General features: G+C 42.6%; 1 protein-coding gene across 1 annotated transcript in view; it reads right to left on the bottom strand.

Moving 5' to 3' along the window:
* Window positions 1-15924: 15924 nt before the first annotated feature.
* Window positions 15925-25013, bottom strand: part of LOC137885698 (alpha-1,6-mannosylglycoprotein 6-beta-N-acetylglucosaminyltransferase B-like) — a 50805-nt gene continuing 41716 nt past the window's right edge. Inside the window, exons 15-17 of the mRNA XM_068728040.1 lie at window positions 22337-22411; window positions 17522-17787; window positions 15925-16640 (exon numbers count right to left, since the gene is read on the bottom strand). Of these exons, the coding sequence (XP_068584141.1) occupies window positions 16442-16640; window positions 17522-17787; window positions 22337-22411 (540 nt within the window). The 3' untranslated portion in view covers window positions 15925-16441. The remainder of the gene's footprint in view (window positions 16641-17521; window positions 17788-22336; window positions 22412-25013) is intronic.

Genomic DNA, 25013 nt, shown 5'->3' on the forward strand with positions numbered 1-25013 from the left:
AATCAATTTGGATATAAATCATGTAATCATGAGCCAGAAAGTAAAAAAGCAGCGAAAGTCCACACGGGGAGGTCGGGAGTGGAGCTGGATGGGTCAAACAGAGGTCGATCTTCAGGAGACCGTTGTTTGTGTCGCTTGTGAAAAGGAGAAGTCACTGTTGATTTATTTGTCACATATCTTCCGTAGTTATTTTAACCCAAAACACAATATTTTCTTAAACCTAACCAAGTAGTTTTGTTGCCTAAACCTAACTAAGTTGTTTCCTGTGAAGACAGACGTTCATCTTGGAAAGAGTGTATGCATGTAACAAGCGGAAATTGACACATGTTGCTGAACGCACAACAAATGAAGAGCAACTTTTTTTGTAAGATGTGTAAGAACAGTTGCATGAGGACACGTTGCATATTACCCAGCAATACTCATTGCATATCTGCATCTGGTTTTTCTTTATAGTGTTTATAGTTTTAAATGATGCTGTCTATTTCCCCCCAAAAATAAAAACAAGACTGAGATGGGTTTGCTTTTTGGAGGGAAAATATGGCAAATGGGAGCAATCAGAGGACTGGAGCTGTAATTTTAATGCTGATGGTCAGACAAAATCAAATCATCTTGTTACAAAAAAAGACCAGGGACTGACTGTACTGTATAAATAACACATCCTTCCTGCAGGCCTCAAAACGTCTTCCTGTCTGTGGGTGATTTCACAGAGTGTATAAAAGTCATTTTCATTTGATACTCTTATTATGATCAAGGGCCATAAATACCCTCCTGACTCTATTATGACAACAGCTATTACTTTGAAATTCATATCCTGCCACATCCCACCGCCTAGTCGAAGCAATTCACAAACGCAGTGACTCATCTATTCCCTCTGATTTGAATATTCACCTACATTCTAAGTCGTTGGTGGTAATTATAGTCCAACAAAGTAAAATGTGAACACTGAGGTTTACTGTCCGTCTCCTCACAGCGCGGCTCACCAGCTCTCTGAGCTCATCATCCTGTTTTTTTAGAATCCTCTTAGCACTCCTGTTTAATTAACTCTAATAATGACAGAAGCATATTGCTTGTATTTCTCTCCAGACTTCACAATGACACCTCAGGCACTGTTGAGCTGCAACCTCTGGCAATAACTTTCCTGGAGATTAGGCAACCTTCTGCAAATCGTTTAGTGCGTGCATCGGTAATCCAGAGCGTGGAGAATCCTCGTTTTCAGCAGCTCAGATGCATCAGTGAAAGAATGGCGCGTGCAGAAAGAAGGATCTGTTCATTAATATTGCACATATAACAAGCAATTACAGATGTGACCTCCAGTTAGTGGTCATTATACAGCAGATATGCGCAACTATTAACCAACATAAAGAAAGCGATGCCCGTGATGTTCAAGCTGCATATCAAACACGCCCTCAGTCCACGCTACGGTCTAAGGTTTCCCATCTCCCCCTCTATGCTGCTGCTGCCCTGCATCAGCATCATCGTGCTACCTGCTCTTTCAGCATCCACCTCCAGGCTGCCACCGGGGGGGGGGGAGAGTGTTTCATCATCAAGTCCTAGTATCTCATGTGTTCATATCTGTGGGGAACGACGTTGGAGTCCAGACGCCAACGTTTTTTAAAAAATAACAAACATGTCTGACTGAAATGTTAAGTTGTTTGTTTTCTCTTTGAATGCAACTTAAGCTCTTAATGAGTAAGATGGGAGGTAATGAAGCTCGTCAGCATTGCTACTTGTGGCCGTCAGCTCCAGTGATTACTGTTTCATTTGGCTCCTGAAATCATTGTTGTTTTCCTCCTCTGCTTCTCTGGAGAATGCACCGCAGAGAAGAAGTCAGTTTGAATTAAAAAGGAGAGCCATCTCAGAAAAAAGATAGACCAAGCTTTAAGGAATTTCAAATGATTCTCAGACGAGGACGGAATTTATCCAGAGGCTGTTTAGCGTTGTGAATTAGATCATTTAAATTTAAACCCTCTGACCCTTTCCTACCCAACTTTCAACTCCCTGATGACATGAAGCGTGTCTATGTGTGTGTGTGTGTGTGTGTGTGTGTGTGTGTGTGTGTGTGTGTTTGTCCATTTACTTTGAGAAGAATACTGATTCTAGGACAAATCCCAAGCAGGGGAAGTAGCTATACTTGTATTCGTGCATTAGCCAGGAGGGAAAGCTCAATTAATTCACTTAACTCAACCAACAAAACTGAAACATAGAAATTGTGATTTGAGAGGGAGAAGCCATTAGAGATGATTGTGATACTGGAGTATCAACTTGAGTAGATTTACAGTGCAAAGTTGAGAAAGTTAGCTGAAAGTCGTGAAAAAGTTGAAAGTTGGAAACATGAATAAATGGTTGAAACATTCAGCAATTAATGGAAACTTCACCAAAGGTTGATCAGTTAATCTGCTTCAGCTGCTTATTAGAGCGAGCGCTCTTTCTTGATATCAAAATGAACATTATCACAATGCAATAACAACATCGAGTGACAGATTTCACTTTCATTGAAAAGTGAAATCTTCATTCCTTGTAGAGGCAAAAGGATTCAACGATGACAGTTCACAAAGCAAACATAAAACAAATCACACAAATTCAGTTTGTCATGAGAAGGTATTGAAACTATGAAGTGATCTGTCAGCCAGTTTGTGATTAAATGTGTTGAACAGGTGACTCTGGAGATTGAATGAGCATCAGAGAACTTTTCTTTATTTGTTTTCATGTTGCAGTGCTGCTCTATCTGCTCTGTTATCATTATTAGATTGTAATATTTACTCTCACTTTAATCACTAATCCTCAATACAAATATGTAAAGATGGAAACATACATTTCCCCGATGAAAACACGTTCACCTGCTGTAATAAACAGTCGATCTGAAGATTTGCCAGCTGGTTAGACGAGACACCAACACACTTAGTGCGACAGTGTAAAGGTCAAACTACAAGGAGCAAGCGTGGGAAGCTTATTACCGTCATATCCGGAGAGGGATTCGTCTTTCATTTGAGTGGGAAGGCTGCAGGTCATAAAGGACGACAGCAGCGGCAGCGTCTCCCCAGGTGAACGCCGTTAACATGGTGCGTAGTGACGGAGCTCACGGTGGAGCGTGCTGTTCATCAACCGTCCACTTGAGGTCCTCAGTCAATTACCAACAATTGGGAAATTGAAAAGTAATCAACAGGATATTAAAATGAATGTGTTAAAAATAAATACACAAGGATACTCTTTTATGTCTTTCAGGTGGGAATCAGCGCTGATGGGCAGACGCACCGGACCAGAACATCAACTATAAATGCTCCACCACACTGCTGGTATGAGATTAATAATCTTAATTAATAATTGCATGTCTCTGTGTTTTGTAAGATGCTATGTTTCTCTTACCAAATGTTCTTATTCTGGATCCCAGCCGGCAGACTGAAGGTCAAAACAAACCACTTATTAATAATAGTGAGAAGGATTTTGTGTGTGTGTGTGTGTGTGTGTGTGTGTGTGTGTGTGTGTGTGTGTGTGTGTGTGTGCTCTGTTAGTTTTAAAGGAAGGGCATTTCATGCATTGTCTGAACCTCAAGGATGTTTCCTGTTATTGTGTATCTTATTGCGGTGAAAAGAAATCATGTAACTATTTATTTCAAATGGTGAAATATAAATGCAATGGCTGCTATTTGTTTGTATTTTTTTTTTTTTTTATTAACAGCGGAATTATTTCCTCTCCTAGTCTCTTCCGCCCACACACTGACCCTGTGGAAGCGCCGTGCGTCTCGCTCTGCACACTCATGAATCTAATCTTGAAGCATGCTGCTGAGGAACAACAAACCAACAAGAGGTGAATCTCTAAGCTTGGATGATAAAAATAGATTATTGTTTTATTAATTAAGACGTGTTGTAAATTCATTAATGCACAGATATTTTGGTCATACTTAATTGTTATTTTGCACAAGAACAGCAGAAAGAAGTTCAGTATTTGTTAAGATAACAATTTTGTCTATTGGACAAAGATGAGTTTATTTTTTTTGACATTTTTGCAAAAATCCAAAGTATGTCAGCAGTTATATACTGTACATCTATATTGCAGAAAGAGGTGCTACATGCAGCGCACATGCAAAGGCTAATTAAATGTATCGCATCCATCCTCTGTAAAACCCCACATCACACCGTGGCAGCCTCTAGTTCACCCTCAAGGATCAAATTTGTAACAAGAGAAATTCGGTGTGATTTATGAAACCCCATTCCTCTCATCTAAGGGGAAATGGAGATTCTTGAAGTGCGGACTCGTTCAAAGACACATCAAGCAGAGCGGGAACGCTTGAAATTAGCCTTCTAAAGTCAGTGTGAGACAGAAAATCACATTATTGCCTGGGAGCGGGCTAAAATAATTACGTCTGAGAGCAATGTATTCCAACATTGGATTAAAGAGGGACGTGGAGGGAACCGACCCAGCAGTCACTGAAACAAGAGGCAACCCGATATCCCACACATCCAACACATCCAACACTGACCCCGAAAAACCTACAACAGATGCCACGTTCGAGCTTCTTCCAGCTCAACGGGCATGTTGGCCTTCACCACAGAACATGTGACATTTTAGGAGAAAGGCTGCAGCTTTCAGAGCGTGCCGAGATGGTGAAGGTTTGTCCACACACATAGCAGGATGTGCTGCGACAGCATGCTAAGTGTTTCCAGGTTGGGCTGGGTACTTTTCATTCAGCTGGGAGAAAAAGCGTTGGACTGGTAAATTAAATTTGGGCTGCTTTCGGTTATGGCGGGGCAATAAAAAATATTGTAAAAACAATGTCACCAAACAAGCTTTCGTTTAATGGCAAAGACGTCATCAATGACACTGACATGGAAATATGAGGGGCTGCCTCAGCGTACTTATGCAACATTTTATCTTTGCTTATTTGATGCGGATTCAAATCTGTTTTCTGTGGCGTGTGGGGTGACAGTGGCTAAGTGGAGAGCAGGGCCGCCTTTCAATCAGAGGGTTGGTGGTTCGATCCCCGGCTCCTGCTCTACTAGTCTCATGTCAATGTGTCCTTGAGCAAAACACTTAGCCCCTTAACCACTTAATTTGCTCCCGTAGCTGCGTCTACAGTGTGTTGATAGATACTGAATTGTGAGTCATTTTGGATAAAAGCGTCTGCTAAATGACAGTAATGTAATGTGGCTCAGGTAATGGTTTTACACATGGTTCCTGACAAGATGAAGATTTGAGCTGTTTGTTATTGAACTGGACGGGTTTTAAGTTGTGATTGGGCTGGAAACTGTCTGATCTGGCAACACTGGGCACGCGGCTAGCAGAGCAATGCTAACGGGCGCAGACGTTCAGACAGCTACGGTTGCCAAAATACATTCGTTATCCATAGAGTTGGCAGCTGCAGCTCTCATCCAGATGTGACGATGATCTCTGAATCGCTACTTAATTAGTAGATCTATATGTTGGCCCTCTGATAGAAAGACAGATTGCAATGCTCTGGACTCTGAGGCACAACGTGACAAATGACTCTTTCCCCCCCAATCTGCTCAGAATCAATCTTCATGATGGATGCTTCCAGTGCCCTTTCATATTCAAATGAGCAAGACGTTGGGAGCGTGCGGGACCTGGGCAGGTGTGGAAAGAAGAACGAAGGGGGATCACTGTGCAATATCAGTCGCCTCGTCTTCGCCCCGTTGTTTTATACCAGTCCAGAACCCCAGTAATCAGTGAACGCATTTCTTTATGGAGTTTTTAACTTGTTAAGGCAGAAAATACCATGTTGACTCAGGTGTTCATGGTCACTGGTTGCTGGTTAGTATCACATGGTATGAATTATTGAACTCATGCATAAATTCCTGTTAACAGCCTGAAGGTTTTATTAATCACATATCATTACAGAGACATTTATTTGTATATATATTTACCATTAACCTGGAACAATATAAGAGGAAGAGTCTTACTTTTTGATAAATATGCTTCTTCACTATCTTGCAGAGAGTTAGACGAGAGACACGATTCCCTTCTTGTGTCTTAGTGGGCTTAGTGTGAAGCAACAGCCATGAGACAGTTAGCTTAGCTTAGCATGAAGACTGGAAACAGGGGGGGCGGGGGGTGGGGGTGGGGGGGAGACCCTATCACACCGTCTAAAGGTAACAAAATCTAAAGCTCACTCATTCCCATGCTTCACGTTTTCTTGGCTTCTTGTTGAAACTTCCTGGAGTTGTGTCAAGACTTTGGGTTGCCAGGCAACCAGATACTCCAGAAAGTCCCTGTACCCAGTCACATAATAGTCCACCTCATAAGCCCCCCCGTAAAACCTTTTTACTTTGTATTTTCTTTGCTGGCTGCAGATATGTTACAGTGATATTGATCTTCTAATCTGACTGCAAGGAAGCAAATAAGCAAATATCCCAAATGTCAAACTATTCCTTTCTTTCACTGAATGGATCTTATTACATCTCCAGAGGGAAAGAATTTGGTGATTAGCTGTGCAGCGACTGGAAGGCATAGCCTGCCTAAAGATCTTATTCTCTTTTCATGCCCTGTCATTTTCAGTAAAGATATCACCACGCAGAATATTGCATAAGACACCCAGATATATTCTGTATCAACATTTATTCTTCCGTGTGAACAGACAGCAGAGTGTGTGGGAGAAGATACAATGCGGTGTTCTGCTTTCGGCTGCCGACTATCTCGGCATATACGTCGGGCTTCACAGACGATGTTGGAAAGAGGAGAGCCAAACAGAAACCCTCCGGTGTGCTTTTCTGTGAGGCCACACTGTGTAGACGTAGATCTGTGTCACACGGTGGAGGTAACATGTGATTAGTACGTTCCAACAGTCAGGCAGCAGTTGTGTCCAATTTAAACAGCTCGAATTAGATCAATGACACACTTATTCTCACACTTATTCTCACACAGCTGCTTCATTTTAGTGTCATCACGAAGATCCAACACCTCAGGAAACTTGTGCATGAGGCTTAAGCGATTGGGATAACTATCTCCTGCAGCTCCATTTGTTAGGGTTCTCAAAATAGCTGATATACCATACAGAGACAACAAACAATGCAATTATGTCTCTCTTAAATAATTGCTGACAGAAAACAAAGTAACCGTCAGGAGAAACAATGAGGAAGACACAAAGTTCCCTGCGAGCTCTCTCTCTTGTTGCTACCGATTCATTTGGGGATATCAATCAATCGCGCACAGGTCGCTTTATACGGCAACAAAACACAAGTTAGCATTATTAGACCCTTAACTGAGTCATGGTTTAAATCCACAGCAACAAACAGGAAGTCAGGAGAATTGATTAGCCAAGCGTCGACTCATTTGTCAGACATCGTCTTTTGCCGGCGAACAGTGAGCCGAGGTACTCATCAGAAGTGTTTCGAGGAGATGGACCGTCTTTAATCGCGGGTAAACAGCTTAATCATTTACCACTCAGGATGTGCGTTTTGGCACGAGGCCATTCGCTGCTTCAGGGACGTCATCTGCGACCGGGGCCTTCGCCAAAACAAGCTGGGCTAAGCTCACAGATTTCCAATTTCACAAATGCTCCAGATGAACACAGAGGAACACGGGGCCATGCAGGGGAAAAGCCTAAGGTAGGAATCATGCTCATGCATAGATTAACATTCATTATTATAGCTGAATGAGAGCTAAAACATTTCAACGAGGACGCATGAGACACTCAAGCTTTACTTTGTGGTTTATCAGTAAACTGATTCTGTTTGTTATCCAGGAACACGCTTCATGTTCCCAGAAACAGCAATGAAAGGAATGCTGAGTGAGCAATACATGTCACTCATTCATGCCTTTGGCTCCAAAGACAGAGGCTAAAGCTAACAGACAGCTAAAGCTAACAAGTCAGGCAAATAGTCTGTACCCTCAGCAGTTAATGATCAGTGAAGAAGATATGCAAATAAAGACACAGCATTGTTCTTACTACATACTATAGTATATCGAATAGTATATCCAATATAGATAACTAGAGTTAACATGTTTTTTGGTTTTTACATAAACATCAACTATGTTTTGAGTAATGTCTGCCGACATGCTTACAGGCAAAATGTTCAAATTGTTGTCGTTCAGTCTCTCTCTCTCTCTCTCTCTCTCTCTCTCTCTCTCTCTCTCCCTCTCTCCCAAATTGCTTAAACTCTTTAAGCCGGTCAAAATAAAACATCTATCTTATGATTGTCACGTAAAAAGAGGGATTGATGCATCTGCAACACAATACATAGTCTACAAACATTATGGCCTTTGAATTAGTTGCACTACGAAGCTGATATGAAAAATGACTTTACTGTACATCAAAACATTTCCTTGCATTTTCTTTCGCCCGACGGTATCTTTGACCAGCTGTAAGTAGAAGCATTCACACACCGTTGCCTCACTTTTCTAGCTTCAGGGACAAACTTGAAGCATTACTGCTGGTACAGCAGCTTCTTAACTCTATAGCTCTCTCTGATCTGATTCGGCAGCCTCTTCACCTCCCACATCAATCCATAGTTCACTGAATAACTCATAAGAACATGCAGCATGCTGGCTGGAAAGCTGCATGGTACTTTTGATCTCGGCAAAAACTTTTACATCAAGGTCCTGACAACTAGATTCAAGATCAACATGTTTTTCGATGAATCCCATTTGAGACCTTTTACTGCATGTCCTTCTTATGGCGTTTGTAGAGGACCACTTTGAAGTCGCCCAGAGACGAGAGCTGTCATGTGCACACGCTGCTCTTTCCTATTTCTACCATCTCTTTCCAGACTTTTATAAAAAAAAACTAAAAAAAACAGCCTCTAATCCTTCAGCCTTGATTATTTTTCCCACTTTTCAATCATTTCATCTTTTTCTCTGCAGGTAGACTTTTTTCCCCCACTTCTCTCTCATGCACCCCACCGTCTCAATCACTGCTGTTACAGCTTGACAGTCCACTCAGACAGCTGGGTCACAGGGCGGACTGTCTATACGGGGCCAGAATCTCTCCCGCTCTCTAACCCCCCCCCCTCCCTTCAGGCTCTCAGCCTTCCTTATTTGTCAGGATTAAAAGGTATATGTGGCCACCAAGCCTCTCAGATCTACCCAAAAGCTGAGGCAACCCTCCTCTTATGTCCGCCACACAGAAACCATGGAGGATTAGTTCTTATACGTCTAGTGTGCTACACACCCAGCTCTATGGATTCAGTAATGGAGAGGCCTTTTGCAATTGCACAGAGGCTGACAGTGAGACAGCTGTGACAGACGCAGTCTGGGCGTCTGTTGCTGGAGCTGCCAGCTGGCAGAGGGACCCATGACTCAGTGCGAGAGAATGACTGTGGAGTAGCCTCTTGACTTCCTCATTGTGCTCTACACTGCCACTCAGGACATGCATTACTGAGGAAATGCATACAGATGTGTCTAGTGGGAAATGGGTCCATTTAATGAAAGAGGACGGAATATCCTGCAGAACGAGACACTGCCCGGAGGCCATAACTCAGCAGGAGGCTGAAAATGTCACAAATGTGAACTTGAAGACATGTGAAAAAGGATTTCCCCGGACTCTTGACTCTCCTCTGACTACAGGACAAATGTCATTTAAAGTGGAACCTCCACCGAATAGATTCACACAAAAAGGCACCCTGGCCTGCGCTCCAGACAAACTTTACTGCCACTGAAATTTAAAGGAATAGTTTAAACATTTTGGGAAATACACTTCACTCACTGTGTTGAAATAACATTATTTTTCTCCTAGTAAACACTGCAGTTGGCCTTTCACAGTAAGCAGTGTTGCATGCAGTATGCATTCATTTGGGAGATACTTCTTCCTCATACTGGCTGATGTTCACTCTCCTCTGAGTGAATGCAGTAGTGAATGAAGCATAGTGTGAGAGTATATTGTTTCCTATCAGAGGATGTGAAGCTGAAAAAAATCGACATGGACCTTTGTGATTCCATATATTTGCTCCGTTTGCCTGCCTCACTTATGAAATGAAGCGGCCTTCACTGTGCTGGACAACAGAGCTTTATCACACGGCAGCAGAGCGCTTTGTAAGTGGGCAGCAGCAGTGTTACCTCAGGAGCTACACACACATCCAATCCTGCAGAAACAGGCACACAGAACCCCGAGCAAGTTTCCATTTCACTTATTCATGTTGTCAAGTGCAAACGGAATATTGACCGTCTGCAGCCAAAACCTGGGGAATGCAGAAAAGCACAAAAGAAGAGAGAAACAAATCCAATTTTTCAAACCAGCCAATTAATCTGCATAACGGACAAGAATGCAATTACAAAATGAAGTGTTTTCACGTTCTTTAACGGCTGCTGAATTTTACGTTATCGTTTGCATTCACATGTGATGAAGAAGCTGAGGGCAGAGAGATGATGAAGAGGAGGAGGGAAAAAAAATAAACTCGCAGACAAAAACAGATGTCTGCTAATAATGTCTGAGCCATCATAGATCTGTTTATGACTGCACAGCCTTACTGTTAAAACTCCTCTACTACCGTTATAACTAATACGACTACAATGTGTATCTGCACATCACTGACCTGCAGCGCCACAGTTTATAGTGAATGGTCTCTCAAATTGACAACTATTTCTTCCACTCTGCAGTTGTTTGGTCATAACAGGTGCACGCTATTTAGTGTCATATTTTCAGACACCTATTATTATGGAGAAAGGCATTAGCATACAGGGTTCACACACACACACACACACACACACACACACACACACACACACACAGAGAGAAAGAGAGAGAGAGCGGAGCAAAGAGTCATTATGTGTGATGCATTTATCTTTGTGGGAGGCAGCCACAGAGTCTCCACTCTGCCCCACATACTAAAGAGTCAGAGAGAGAAGTGAAAAGAAAGAAGCATCAAATACACAGCATCCATGTAAAGGGTGGGTAATTGGTCACGGGGAAGGTTTCAGCATCTAAAAAAAAATAAAAAATGAGGTGAGGATTGAGAGGGGAAAATAGAACCTGGATGAATTGAGAGACAAAGAAAAAGTGAGAGTAAAAGCGTAGGTAAGCGGAGAGGGAACGGGGGAGGAGGTGAGCGTGAGGCAGGAGGGATGAAGACGCCTGCTGTGTGTGGAGAAGAAGTGATTAATGGAGGCCTGTGTGACCTCTCTTTTTCAGGATCGCTGGCCAAGCCATGCCATGAATCATACCGTGTCATGGTCCACCGTCTGATTCACAAGCCAAGAGAACACACCTTCACAGCGCCGGGAGAGCTGTTGTGTTGCAGCTCTGAAACAACCCACCCACACACACACACACACACACACACACACACACACACACACACACACACACACACACAGGACATTATAGACAATATATACACAATGCAGTCGTATGTGTAAATGAGACGGGGCCCATGCTGGGTAATTGCGTGAATGGTTCTAATGTTCAAAGATAAATCTTCTCTGTTACACCCCGCAGCTTGATTTGTACCATTGTTTTCTATATATGAGAACTTGGGAGGATTGCTACAACAAAGTCTTTTCAAATTAAAAATAAGAAAAGAACGATCTGAAACAACTTTTAAAAAGGAGGTTAAACCACAGACTGGATATATGAAGTGGACTTAGTCACAGTGACGTCACCCAGTCGCTTTGAAGCCTTCAGTTCGGTGTTTTCACCGTCACCATCTTGATTTTTGACCGTCACCATCTTGCTTTTTGGCCGTCACCATCTTGATTTTTGACCGTCACCATCTTGATTTTTGACCGTCACCATCTTGCTTTTTGACCGTCACCATCTTGATTTTTGGCCGTCACCATCTTGATTTTTGACCGTCACCATCTTGATTTTTGACCGTCACCATCTTGCTTTTTGACCGTCACCATCTTGATTTTTGGCCGTCACCATCTTGATTTTTGACCGTCACCATCTTGATTTTTTTTCATCTATAAGTGACACTGGTGATAAGTACAACTCTGAATAAGACATTTGACAGTCATGAAGTAAAAGCACAGTGTGAAAGGGTTAAAGTTGTCAGACGGACACACAGACGACCGGACAGTGCCGCTGTAGTGAGATAGCTTTACGGTCTGTTTGACTCTAAACGGATCATAATTTACTAAACGAACATCACGCTGTACTGAAGAAGACTTGAGACTTGGAGTCCATAAACTCATGTTTACAATGTTTACTGAGGTAATAAATCAAGAGAGAAGAAGGGTCATTGTCTGACTTACTGCAAGTACGTGTGAGAGCCGGTCTGTAATCTGTGAAGGATGTTTACAAGGACGGTTTTATGTTTACAGATCGCTTTGATTTTCTTAAAGTTTGGCTATTCAGGCAGAATTCAGAGTTATCCTTCACCATAAAGAACAATGGCTCCTGGCATTACAAACGTAGCTTTAAAACTCACCTCCTTTCTTGTCCAGGTATTATCAGACAGAAAACAGCATTTTAAGTTTGTTATGGTTAAGTGTAGGAGGATGGTATAACATGTTTTAAGGCCCCACTATACCTAACATCTGCATAGACTTTCTCTCACATGCAGACTAGTTTGTTTAGTTATCGACAGGCTGTGTTCTTCTCGTCACTCTTTAATTATTTGAGTTTTATTGTTATCTTTTGGCCAGCAAAGCTTTCCCCCCAGCTTCTCTTCCTCCTCACTTCACCGTGTTTACCTGAAACAGTCGCCGCTGAGCCTCCCATCCGGGGCACGCCGAGTCCCAGACCGATCCACATGGATCCGCATCTGTGCGGAGGACCAGATCAACAGGTAGTCGGGACAAAACACCCGCCGAGGGAGCCCATCTGATCTGCAGGATGTGAAGCCGTCATTGTGGGGATTCTGCGGTATATCTGACAGTTTCTTATTTTGGCATTTCTTTCTTGCAGGTAAATCAACAGAAAGTGGTGAAAAACATATACAAAGGTGAGTTTTTTCTCTCTCCGTGTAGCTGAATAGCTAAATACTTAACTGTGGATGCAGCATTACAGAAAAATACCCTTTTCAGAAAACGCTAAAGTGGTGGATTTAAATCCTATTTCTTTTCAACTTTACAAAGTTTTTGTTCAACACCTGAATTCACACCATGAAAGCCGTGAAGGATTCAAAGCCTTCCCGACTGCAGCTGCCGCACATGTACTCTTTTTCCTTTGGCGTTAAGAGAGAAAGTTCAAAATTAGTTCAGAGATTATGGATTGCAGAGGCGAAATGGGCATATTGTGAAATGGTCCTTACTATCAGTCAAAGAGACACCAGCACCATCATGAAATGAAAAGTGTGACTGTCTTTTGAGGATGTCTCATTAAAACCCTCTTATCTTAGCGGAGGGTTTCTGCTCCAGTGGAGCAACAGCTCACACGATAACGACTTCAGTGACATCGCATTGTTTCTGCGCATATCATATCATATCATATTAACGTCTGTAAAGGTGATTTAAAATAGCGCTGGATACTCAACTTCACTGAACTGTTTCATTCACGAGGACGACACAAACCAAAGAGCGGAGAGGAAAGGATTACAATGGAAATGAAGCTTTAGTCTTAAAATTAATCTGTATGTTGATATGGCTCACAAGAAATATGACTGGATTAATGAATAGAAAATAACATGATAGTTGTTACTCATGCTACTGTCATGCATGAGTTTTTTGTTTGAATTAATTGTCCGTGTGACAAATCTTTTGTTTGTCTTTGGAGGATTAGTTATTGTGAAAGATGGGACTGTACTGTTTGCTAATGTTGATTCATACTGTGTGAAGAAACAGAAAAAAAACATTGAAAACTCAGAAAATAATGACTGTACATTGTTAGTGGGCGACTGGGGGGGGGGGGGGGGGGGGGGGGGGCAGTACTTTACTGTCATCTTCTTGAAAAAGAAAGTCTTTCCAGGATTGTCTCATTAGGTCTACATACCTTATTTCTCTCTTTTCTTCCTTTCACTATGTGACGCGTGATAACTGGACGCCATGCTGTGAGGTTTGAAATGAGTCCTATTGTTCTCTTTGGTGCTAAAGCTACAGTGTTTAGTCATTAAAACCCTGCTGCAGCTGCCTGTAGGCCTCAGGTTACGTTCATCTTTTTTTTACCAGCCTAGTCCTTAAATGATAGACTTTGAAAAAAAAAAAAAAAAAGTGAACCTATCTTAACACACACATTCACATTTTGTGCACTGACACACTTCTTCATTTCTTACTAAAACCTATTCCACAGTAAGAGGTAGGGAACAAAATCCAGTCTCACACAGAGAGACAGAGATTCATCCTGGAGGTCGACTAAAGCTGACATGAGACATAAGGAGGTATTACTATTTCCTCTTTGTGCTTAAACTGCTCCTTTTAGCTTCAGCTCTGGTTTGGAATTAATTTGCACAGAATGAGGACGTTGGAGTTTACATGGACATGAATAACCTGTTTATGAGGGTTATCCTGATTATTATCACACAGGATATGATGTTTACATGAGAAATCAGATTATTCATATCCTGAGGATAAACGACATGATAATACTAGCAACAGGTGATCAATAACTGTGCTCTATTCACACAGGACTAATGGCTAAAACGCTACTTACAGAGTGACAGACTGATGATCGGACACCGAGTCAACATAAACACACAAACTGAACACACAAGGGAAGGAGGCCGTACACGAGGGACAGGTGAAACTAATCAATCACAAAGGCGGGAAAAGACAGGAAATAAAACAAGAAAGGACACAAGAGGCGAGGACTTTCAAACTAAAACAGGAAACGTTGCAAATTTCAGACCGTCCCAGTTTGGTGTTTAGTGTGAAAAACACCTGCAGTTGTTCTCTGTGTCTTTGGAACACAGCTGCAAAGTCTTTCGTTCTTGCTGCCACCAGCGCCCCAATTTCACACGACAGTGACATAGTTGGTGGTATGAAGACCTCCAGGCTATTTCACACACACAACAGGGTTGTGCTGCGAAACGCAGTTTGTAGTCCCATTTCTACTACAATAAGAAAGAAAGAGCTGCATTATATGTGGAGGGTGGAGGATGAGTTAAGTATTTTCAAAGACGTCTGGTGGTACGGCAGCTGATACTTCTGTGTCTCTTGCCAGATGGCAGCCGGGTGAACAGGCCGCGGATGGATCTTAAATTCTTTGGGCTCTTTTCAATATCACAGATACTCGGTCGATGGTTATCAATGATGTTCTGGGCGTTTTTTGTTTTTTTTATCACCGGTTGTAGAGCCCTCCTGTCCTGGGCCCTACACCTCCCATCCCAGTTTGTAATGTTTCCAGTTTCCAATATTGCTCGTCTGTAAAAGTTAAGAAGAACGAGGAAAGGACTTTTTTGCCCTCTTAAGATTCCTTTAGAAATACATATGATGATTCGTCATCAAGACTTGACCAATCAGATGTGATTATGTAAATTCTTAATCAGGGACATCCATACCTTTACAGGATGGTAAAAGGGTCAAAACTAAAGAACTGGACCAAGTGTTGCTTACGTCAGCAGGGGAAGAAGGAAGATCCATAGCATCCCCAGGCCAATGCTGCCGAAAGAGGAGATGAAAGCTATGTGAACTTGGCAAGGAATATTCCTCTGTTTCACTCTCTCTATGCTCTACCAATCAAAGTTAGACCCTGGAAAGACCTGACAGAGGTGGTGGGACAGAGGACACCTTGAGGCAAAACAAGGCATGATATAAACAGAGGCTCCTGTTCAACAACACAATCTTACACAGAGCTGTAAGAGATGAACTACTGGAGACGAGGGCGGTAGAAGCAGGATCCCACGAAAAGGTCCACAAGACAAAACCACTCGAGTGTTTCCTATGTGAGACTAAAGGAGGTGAGCTGAGAGAAGCAATGACAGCGACAGTGAATCAGAGAATAATTAAATGTGAATTGAAATATCACCCGGCCTGCTTAGATTGATGACATCTTATAATTATGAATTAATCTTACATTTTAAACGAAAAATTCTTACGATTATATATAATTTCCACCCACATCCTCCTATAAATAAGGGCATCAACTATACTCTTCCCCTGTATTTTATTAAACAACACTTATGTACAAATATATTCGTTACAGGACATGTAAAATAGTACATCTCAACATGGTGTAAATGGCTTTGGGTGCATCTAGTACAAATATCCAAACTCCACTATGATACTGTAGGTATTCACACAACACTGAGTAAACACACTTGTGAATTTCAAGCATTTGCAATATATATATATATATATTTTTTTTTTAATCAAAGCTCTCCGTTTGATTGTTCATGGTTTCTCTACTAATCTAACTGCTCCATCAAATGAGACATTTCATCACGACTTTAGTTAAGACTGTGGTCCTAATGCAGCCATGTAAACCTTTAACCCACCACATTCAAAAGTACAATCATGCAGCTCCCTGAGAGGTTATACCGTCTTACAATTTTGGCAGCCAGTCCTTGTTCAGAGGTAAAGGAGTAGAGTTTATGTCTTACACCGTTTCACCGTCGACTCTCCTTTTCAAAGGGATCTTGCCGAGCGCTAGAAAAGAGTCTCACAGATCCTCCTCTAGTCATAGGCAGTCTCTGCACAGCGCCACCTGGCCGATGCGATAGTCTCTGCAGGGGCAGAGGCGCTGGTATTTGGCACTGGAGCCGGCGCAGCTGAACAGCAGCGGATCCTGCTGCAGGCCACATTCAGCATGCTCTGCTGAGAAGGCAGGGAAGAGGTGGTTCATCTCCGACTCCACTCCGTCACACTGGAGCTCCAGCCTGGAGACAAAGACAGAAGAGGAGGACACAGATTAGGAGGCAACTATAAAGACTTTTAAAAGGTTATTATTCCACTAATACACCGCAGTAATATAATTCATATTAATGTTAACAGTGCTGTCCCTTGAACCTCAAGGAATGAAGGGAGATTTGACAGGAAAAAGGGTGAGCTTTGGTCTTCCTCTGGAGTTTGTGCCGCTGCATCATTTTGAAACTAGAAGCGCCAATGAGCCGTGATGCTGTGGAGAGGGAGAGTCACTGAAACCAATTTATTATTTTGCAGAATGAGCAATTCAAGAAGTCCAGAATTAATCAAGATGAAATCAATAGTGCGGATGGTGCATCGGGCAAGGACACAGTTCAAGATTCATTTAGTATTTGAAGAGGGTCAATGTACTGGACATCACTATCATGGGTAGAAAGATGACTTGAAAATGGTGAATGGACTTTTTCAACCTCTCACCGATTCACACACCGATGGCAGAGGCTGTCATACAAACTGCCCATTAGGAGCTAATCTATATGTTAAATTCACACACACACACACACGCACACACACACACACACACACACACACACACACACACACACACACACACACACACACACACACACACACACACACACACACACACACACGCACACACACTGATGGACTTCGGCAGCAATTTGGGGTCCAGCATCTTGCCCGAGTACACTTCGCAATGCTGAATGGAGAAGCCAGGGATTGAACCGCCGATGTTTGCATCCAAAGATCACTGCTAAGTTTTTTTCAATTCAATAAAAAAAAAAAAAAAAAAAATCTGCATTTTAGAATAATGGTTTGGGGCCAAATTGATCGTCAGTCAATTTGTCAGTCAACAAAGCATCCATCATCTTACGCGCTGAAGGCCTCCTTAATGTTGATGAAACGATACAACGCCGGTTCACAGATGAGCCCTGCACTCTGGCACGCCCTCACACACGACTGGCCCTCCAGCGAAGCCAAAAGGCGCAGAGCGCTGAGGGGCGGCCAGGACGAGTAGGAGCTGGCGTTGGCGGCCCAGGTTAGGATGCTGGAGTTGGGCAGGAGGACAAAAGGACCGGGAGCGCTGCTCAGCCAGGACGAGTTCACTGGAGGAAACGGAGCTTCAGGGGAACAGAAGTCCTGCGGGTGAAAAGACAAAACGGCCCAGATCAGAAATATGTTGGGCGTTATGTTGCAAACACTTTGACCTGTCGTCCAAAAAGAAACTCCACACTCTGACAAATCATGCATTCAGCTCTGGTACACACGGTCTGGACAGCTGATAGAGGAAATAATAAAAGAACCGTTATGATACAGAGGTGCTTATCAGAGCTGACAAGTCCTCGTCAATCTTCCAGGAAATGATATGAATGCAGTTATGCCACCCAATAACAAATGATGTTTGGAGGCAGAATTAGGCTCTGGTGAGAGGCCTGATTAGATTCCCCCTCCAGCTGAAGCTATTCATAAGACCCAGGTAATAACATTTCTCTGACATGTCCCACTGGCCTCCAGACCCGTTTATTAAAACAGGCTCCCAGCGCCCGCAGGCAATAACTAGGCTTCTGATCTCTCCATCTCCGCTGCTCTTCCACTCCTAAACACAGACAGCATCTGTGACACACACACACACACAGTGACACACACACAGTGACACACACTCACACAGCTCATCGGGAATGTAACGAGGCATTGAAAGGGGCAAGGTTAAGAGACAGAGATGAATAGCAGGGGCATGTGGAGACGCTACTATTTGTAATTATCGGGGTTTTTTTGTGTACTCAAATAGTTTATTTTGAATGTCTGCATGTGTTTTGTTTTGAATGTGGGGCTTGTGAGAAAATTCCCACAATTCTTAGGTTTTATTTTGTCCGGTAATCATTGACAAGGTACATGTTTATGGGATTATTTCAATTTTATAATTATATGTTATTAATACAAACCTGGGTTGTATTTCTGTAGATCTGAAGTATTTATACTGTAATGCTGCTGAGGTCTGGAGGAGCCATTTGAGCCGTCAGACGCCCACACAGGTGTGTTTTACCCGCGTCATGGACTGTACATGTGCTCTGTGCTTAATAGGAGGATGTGCAGGCGAGTCACGTGACACCTTCTTACTTATCATGTAACTCCTAAATCGTAATTCTTCACATTTTATAATGCAATGGATGACTATAATAGATACTTTGCACATTTTATTGAAAAAAAACACAACAGGCTTTTTTCAAATCAGCCATCTTGACTGGTCAGAGTAGTAAAAGTACACCAGCATGCACAACCGTGGTACCCTGAAGCTGAAGCAGCTAAATGGAATCCAGCCATCACTAATCTTATCATACACACCTGTGCTTTTCCTGCTTAAATATGGCTATAAAACAAACACTGCTTTTACATTGGCTATTAGCATCCATTCCATTTCACCGGAGCCACCGTTGTTTGTTGATCTGCCATAGAGCGGGGAAAGGTGACCTCATCAGTAAGTTTCACGTTCATCCAATCCGGCATCTCAGATCTACGTTGTCTAGTTGGATTAAGCTCCTGCTGTAAAGGGTCAGCGGGTCATTGTCATTCTGAACCACGATATATATCAAAATGGACGACGCCACGGCCCGTCACGAGAAATCGTCCTCACTGATTGTTTTTCACAAACGTCTCTGAATGTGTGTGACCTCCACCAGTGTGTCTCTGGAGCTAAATGAGAAAAGTCGATCAAGTGACTCCCCAGCTACGGGGACACACAACAAAACAAATGTGTGCCATCAGGCAATCATCCAGACAATGTTTACAGAGGAAGAGACTGAGCTGTCATCACAGCTGATTGTAAAAAGGGACAGATGAGGAGGAGAGGTTCAGTCACAGGGCAGAAAAGAAGTTGTAAGTGACTTGAGAAGATAGAAATAAACTTGAAAGTTTGAAAATGGTGGTAGAGAAGTTTAAGAAAAGTGTAAGAAAAGAGAGAGAGAGAGAGAGAGAGAGAGAGAGAGAGAGAGAGAGAGAGAGAGGAGAGTCTGCTGGGAGTCTGACAATGTACATGCCAGACGGGCAGTGTGTGTGTGTGTGTGTGTGTGTGTGTGTGTGTGTGTGTGTGTGTGTGTGTGTGTGTCTGACAGCCTGGGAAGTGACGGTGTCACTTTCCTTCAACCTGCCACAGACGGACACTATAGCAACCATCCCATGACGGATGTACCAGAAGAAAACAACATCTGTAAAAAGACAGAATAAAATGTGTGTGTGTGGGTGTGAATGAACAGGAAGTTATACAGACGGACGGGTAACTCGTTGATACATGTCCAGCCTTACATATATATATATATATAGATTTCACATTCAGCAGATGGATTTTGAAATCTCTAAAATCACACAGCTGCGATCATAAAGTCCTGTGGTTGGTGCGTTCGATTGACGGCTTTCTCAATCAATAACGCGACATCTTAACGACGGACTCATTTACGTGTTCATGTGCGTAAAAAGGTTGGATAACTAGTCCATTTTTAAGTGCGAGTATCATTTGTCTCTTTCATCGCCATCCTCGAGGACCATCATTGCGAAAAATGAGTCACCGCGCTCGTCTATTGAACTCGCAGCTGCTGCCGCCTGCAAAGAATTTAATAGCAGACCCGGGCAGTGTGGCCGAGGAATACGCATTGTGGCTGAGTAAATAAGAAATCCCAGAAAAGGATCTTCCTCAATAGAAGTTCAGTTTATTAGTTGAATTCTATGAAGGCTTTTAATGAGAAGAGACCTTGTGTAAAAAATCCTCGTGCTGTTTCTGTTCTTAAATGAACTAAATGAAATGAATACAGACACCGACACCCTTTTGACGAAAAACTTAACCATGAAGGTGAGCAGGGGGACAAAAGGTGTTTTGTGCACCTGTTCCTAGAGATGGACAAATGATCAAATAAGGAAAAGTGCCTCATGAACACTTAAGAAAATAAAATGGATCGGCCGAGGATCAAGGACCCAACATGCCACAGAGAATCTATTCTTCTCTCCTGTCAACAAAGAAGGTGAGACGCCTCGCAGTGAAGACTGACCGAATGAGCAGAGGTGAAGACACATTTCCTTTGTAGCGCTTCATTAGCCTCATTCATATTCCGTCCTGGTATTGTGTTTACTACCAGCGACACGCATCTTTTTGAAATGGGGAGACTGTGGATGTTTGGAAAAGCTGATGTTTTGTGAGAAGGCCTAAAGCTTATTTTCAGGCTTGTTCAAATTCTAGAAATGGAGTGAAACCACTGCCAAGCTGCAGCTTAGCAGCCTATTTAATTGTAAACAACACAAAACCCTTTTAGACTGTAGCCTAATTATTATCTGTTACAGCAAAAACATTTGATATGCGTAGGTACTGTACTATAGTGTATCTGAATTATACACAGTACAGTTATTCGGTTTGTACAGTAATTATTAGCTCCGCCGTGAGAATCATGCGATCGCTGATGAGTGAGTGAGTGAGTGTGCACCTCTGTGTCCATCCACGGCTAGTCCCAGCAAACTGAATAATATTTTGGATTCCCAGTTATGGCTGCATGCTCAAGGACCTCTCATAGTTGTGTTGACTCACGCTTTCTCAAAGCACCTTTTATTGCCTGTGTTACACGTCCATCAAGTGACCGCTGAGCCCTCACTCACTACTCTGGCCCCGGTTGGATGGTAGGGGCCGATAGTGATAAGACAGCTGAGTGGATCGCTGAATCCCTGCTGCTGCCCTGCGCCCAGAGACACAGTGGGGGGGGGGGGAACACTGTTTGCTCACTTTAACTGTTTTTGGACTGGATGTTTAGCCAACGGAACTACTCAAACAGCTGACTGCATCGCCGCCGCTCCGCAGTTTTTTTTTGTGCCTTTTTTTGTTGACAATCAAACTCACGTTTTCCATGCGTACGAACGCTGCAAGCCGCGGTTTCGCCCACGGGACGGAGCTGAGACTGCAGAGAGCTGATGCAGACATCTGCGGAGTTATGAAACGGGAGCGTATCGGTTGTGGGAGACGTGTGAGTGAAAAACGTGTCTCGTACTCTTGTGACGAGCAGTCAGCCAACTGACGGCCGTTGCAGACACACACACACACACACACACCTGGCGGAGAGCTGCCCTCTACTGAGAGCACCTTTGTGGTTAGAAAAGTGTTTGGAACAGCTGCACTGTCAATACAATTTTGGAAATAATGAAGTCGTCCTTGTCATTACTTTATATTCATGTCATAAATATGTAAATGAGATGGTAATCTGCATGAGAAATAAAGCAAATGAATAGTGATGAATTTGACCTAGACAGATCACTGTCAGCAGTGTTCACTATATACAAGACATGTACTGTAAAAGCACATATTAGACACACTACTACTTCTACTACTACTACTGGTATTTAACCTAAACTCCCTTTGTAGCAATGATTACAATGGTAATTTAGTAACATCATTTATTAACTAAGCTGTTATAGTTACAGGAACACGGTATTGCACTTCTTCTCTTCTTTTATAATGAGCCACATTGAGCCAGGCACAAGCAGCTGAACAATTAATCTGGTTTCTATTTCTGTGTTTCATTCACACCACCAAACTGCGACCAACCTGATCTGCTATGATGCAACAAATGCACCTAAAATATATATATATATATTTCTCTTGCATCATCATGACCTTACCCAGCATGCCTGCTGGCTTGGTTGAGTTTTGAGAACCCACCTGGTTCTGAATGTAGGCGTGGACTCTTTCAAGCATCCCCTCACAGGTGTACTCATAGGGCAAGAAGGGCTCCACCTGCAAACACAGATGTTCACACAGATGAAGAAACAGTGTGTGTGTGTGTGTGTGTGTGTGTGTGTGTGTGTGTGTCACCACAGAAATAAGAAATTATAATCACAGGAACAGAGCATCTGATAGTTAATCAAAGCTGGCATATTCATTAGCGTGATTGTGAGAGGCTTATATCATGCCACACATTAAAATCAATGGCCTAATACATCACAGGTGACAGCTATGAAAACTGATTTCATTATGTTTAGTGACGACTACATCAAAATGTCAAACGATGGATTAAACTGAAAGCGAAGCACAGGTCACCCCGTACTGAGGGGGGCTGATGCTTTTGTGCATCCTTTGTCCTTTGGATGCCGTTATCAGTGCCGCTGTTCAAGCCTGTCGCTCACTGTCTGACTCTTTGATGACAGGAAATATATTCTAACTCCCAGAGACACCGATCAATAGCTTTCTGGTGTTTTATGCTAACAGGAAGACATTCTGCTGGCGCTGTAGAAAAATGACCGCAGTTTAACGTCTTTGGATGTAAGCAGGTTTATATTACCGTAATCACTGCATTTCAAAAACCTATTGTATTTTGATGGTTTCGATTATTATGAATATATCAGGATACATTCTGTCAGGAGTCTCAGCGCAGGAAGTGATTGTGCAATGAATCTCTCCCATGGTACCTAAAGTGAGATCTCATTGTTTACTATCAGGCCACTGAAGCACTCAGGCTTTTAAACTGATAAATGGTTCCTTTTAGTGTTGTGTTCCTTTTAGCACTCTCTTATTACTTTATTTCATCTGAGTTTAATGAAATGTATCTGGCACTTCATCAGATATTCCACAGTGCAATTTGCCTTTTGGGCATATTTATATAATAGAATCTGAGCGAGAGAGAGAGAAAAAAAAGCTTCATTGAGGGTGATTTGAATTCAGCGGTGGAAAACTTTTTTTAAAATGACTTCTATACATAAACTGATTGCATTGCTCTGCCACAAAAAATAAATAAAATAAATGCGAGAAACAACCATCATTTCATGCTATCATCGATGACGATAAAATTAAACTTCCTCCACGTTCCTGAGGTGGAATATGTGAGGAGCAGCCATGTCCAGAAAAAGGCAGACAAAGCTAGCTAGAGGGTGAGATCGGACCGGTGTCTCAGGCAGTTTAGTGCTTCTTTATCAGCTGCTTGTTGCCTCATCTCCATCATGCACTGTTGCCATGGAGCCGTTAAAATCTGAGGTAATAGTGTGTAAGATGGCTCTTGAGCTCGCTGACAGAAGAAGGTATCTAACATCAACAAGTTGAGTAGCAGCAGGAACAAACCCTACCTAAATATGTGTTGAGCAAAAAACATTATGTGCTTTGATATGATATTAGTAAACTAGCATCTCATTAAACTTAAACATTTCATCACATATACTCAACTGCTATTATCCAAATACTACAGAAGGTGAAGGAAAGCTTTGTTATTTTTGGGAAATGAGCTTATTTGTTGTCATATGAATATTGACTCTCATGTTTGTACTGTAAATACAAAGCTACAGCTAGCAGTCCGTTAGCTTAGCTTAGCACAAAGAGTGGACACGGAGGGAAACAGCTAGCCTGGTTCCTTTACAAACTCCACCTTCCAGCAACTGTAAAACTGCCTAATTAACATGTTATATCATATTTGTTCAATTAGTACAAAGACAAAAGGGTAATCAAAGTGACCAGTTGCCAGGCAACCATTGGAGACAGGAAGTGCTCTCAGCCAAGAAATAGTCCGACGCACCGCATCATTTAATTAGTGAGCTTTAGAGGTGCAGATATTTATTGTTTGCACAGAGCCAGGCTAGCCGTTTCCCCCTGCTTCCAATCTGTGTGTTAAACTAAGCTAAGCTAAGCTAAGCTAAGCTAAGCTAAGCTAACTGGCTTCTAGCGATCAATCAATCTTCTCATCTAACTCTCAGTAAGAGAGCGGATCTCCCAAAATGTCACACTTTTTGATGCTATATTTACAGGTATTATCTATACTATGAAAACAAATCGTAATTATTTTACAACTGTGTCTGAATTGAACACACACGTATGCTTAGGGTATGATGGGAAATGAAGCAGCTGTTACTTTCATTTAATCCTTTAAAATGAAGGGGAAACTTGCCCAGTCAGCCTTCGTGATTAGTATTGTTTTTTCTTTCACTAGGATCCACCTTTCAAGCACTTACCAGCGCCACAAGTGGTACTTCATTTTGCCTCTATCAGCAGGACACACAAGGTCTATTTAACGAACGTGGCAGGTAGAGGAACACACTGCGAGAGGCGGCGGCGGCGGCTCTGTGTTGTTCTGGCGACAGATTGAGCACAGCGTGATTGATTAATATGATCTGCTGTGGACAATGCCTCTCTGTCTGTAGGGCTGGCCTCTGGAAGGTTGCCATGTAAACCCAGGTGTGGGCGCAGTGTACCTCCCGAGTCGCATAATATCTCAAGCAATTAGCAGCACGGAGTGCGGAGAGCGGGCCAGCTAAGCATCGCGCTGTAATGCATGACGCCATGATGAAGAGGTCTATTAAAGGCTGAGGGCTTCAAAAGTGGGTCAAGGCAGGCTTTAAAGCGTGCCAGAGCACAC

This window comes from Cebidichthys violaceus, unplaced genomic scaffold, assembly GCF_023349555.1.
Source record: "Cebidichthys violaceus isolate CVI_PGR_0920_01 unplaced genomic scaffold, fCebVio1.0.p SCAF_40, whole genome shotgun sequence".
NCBI classification, from domain to species: domain Eukaryota; kingdom Metazoa; phylum Chordata; class Actinopteri; order Perciformes; family Stichaeidae; genus Cebidichthys; species Cebidichthys violaceus.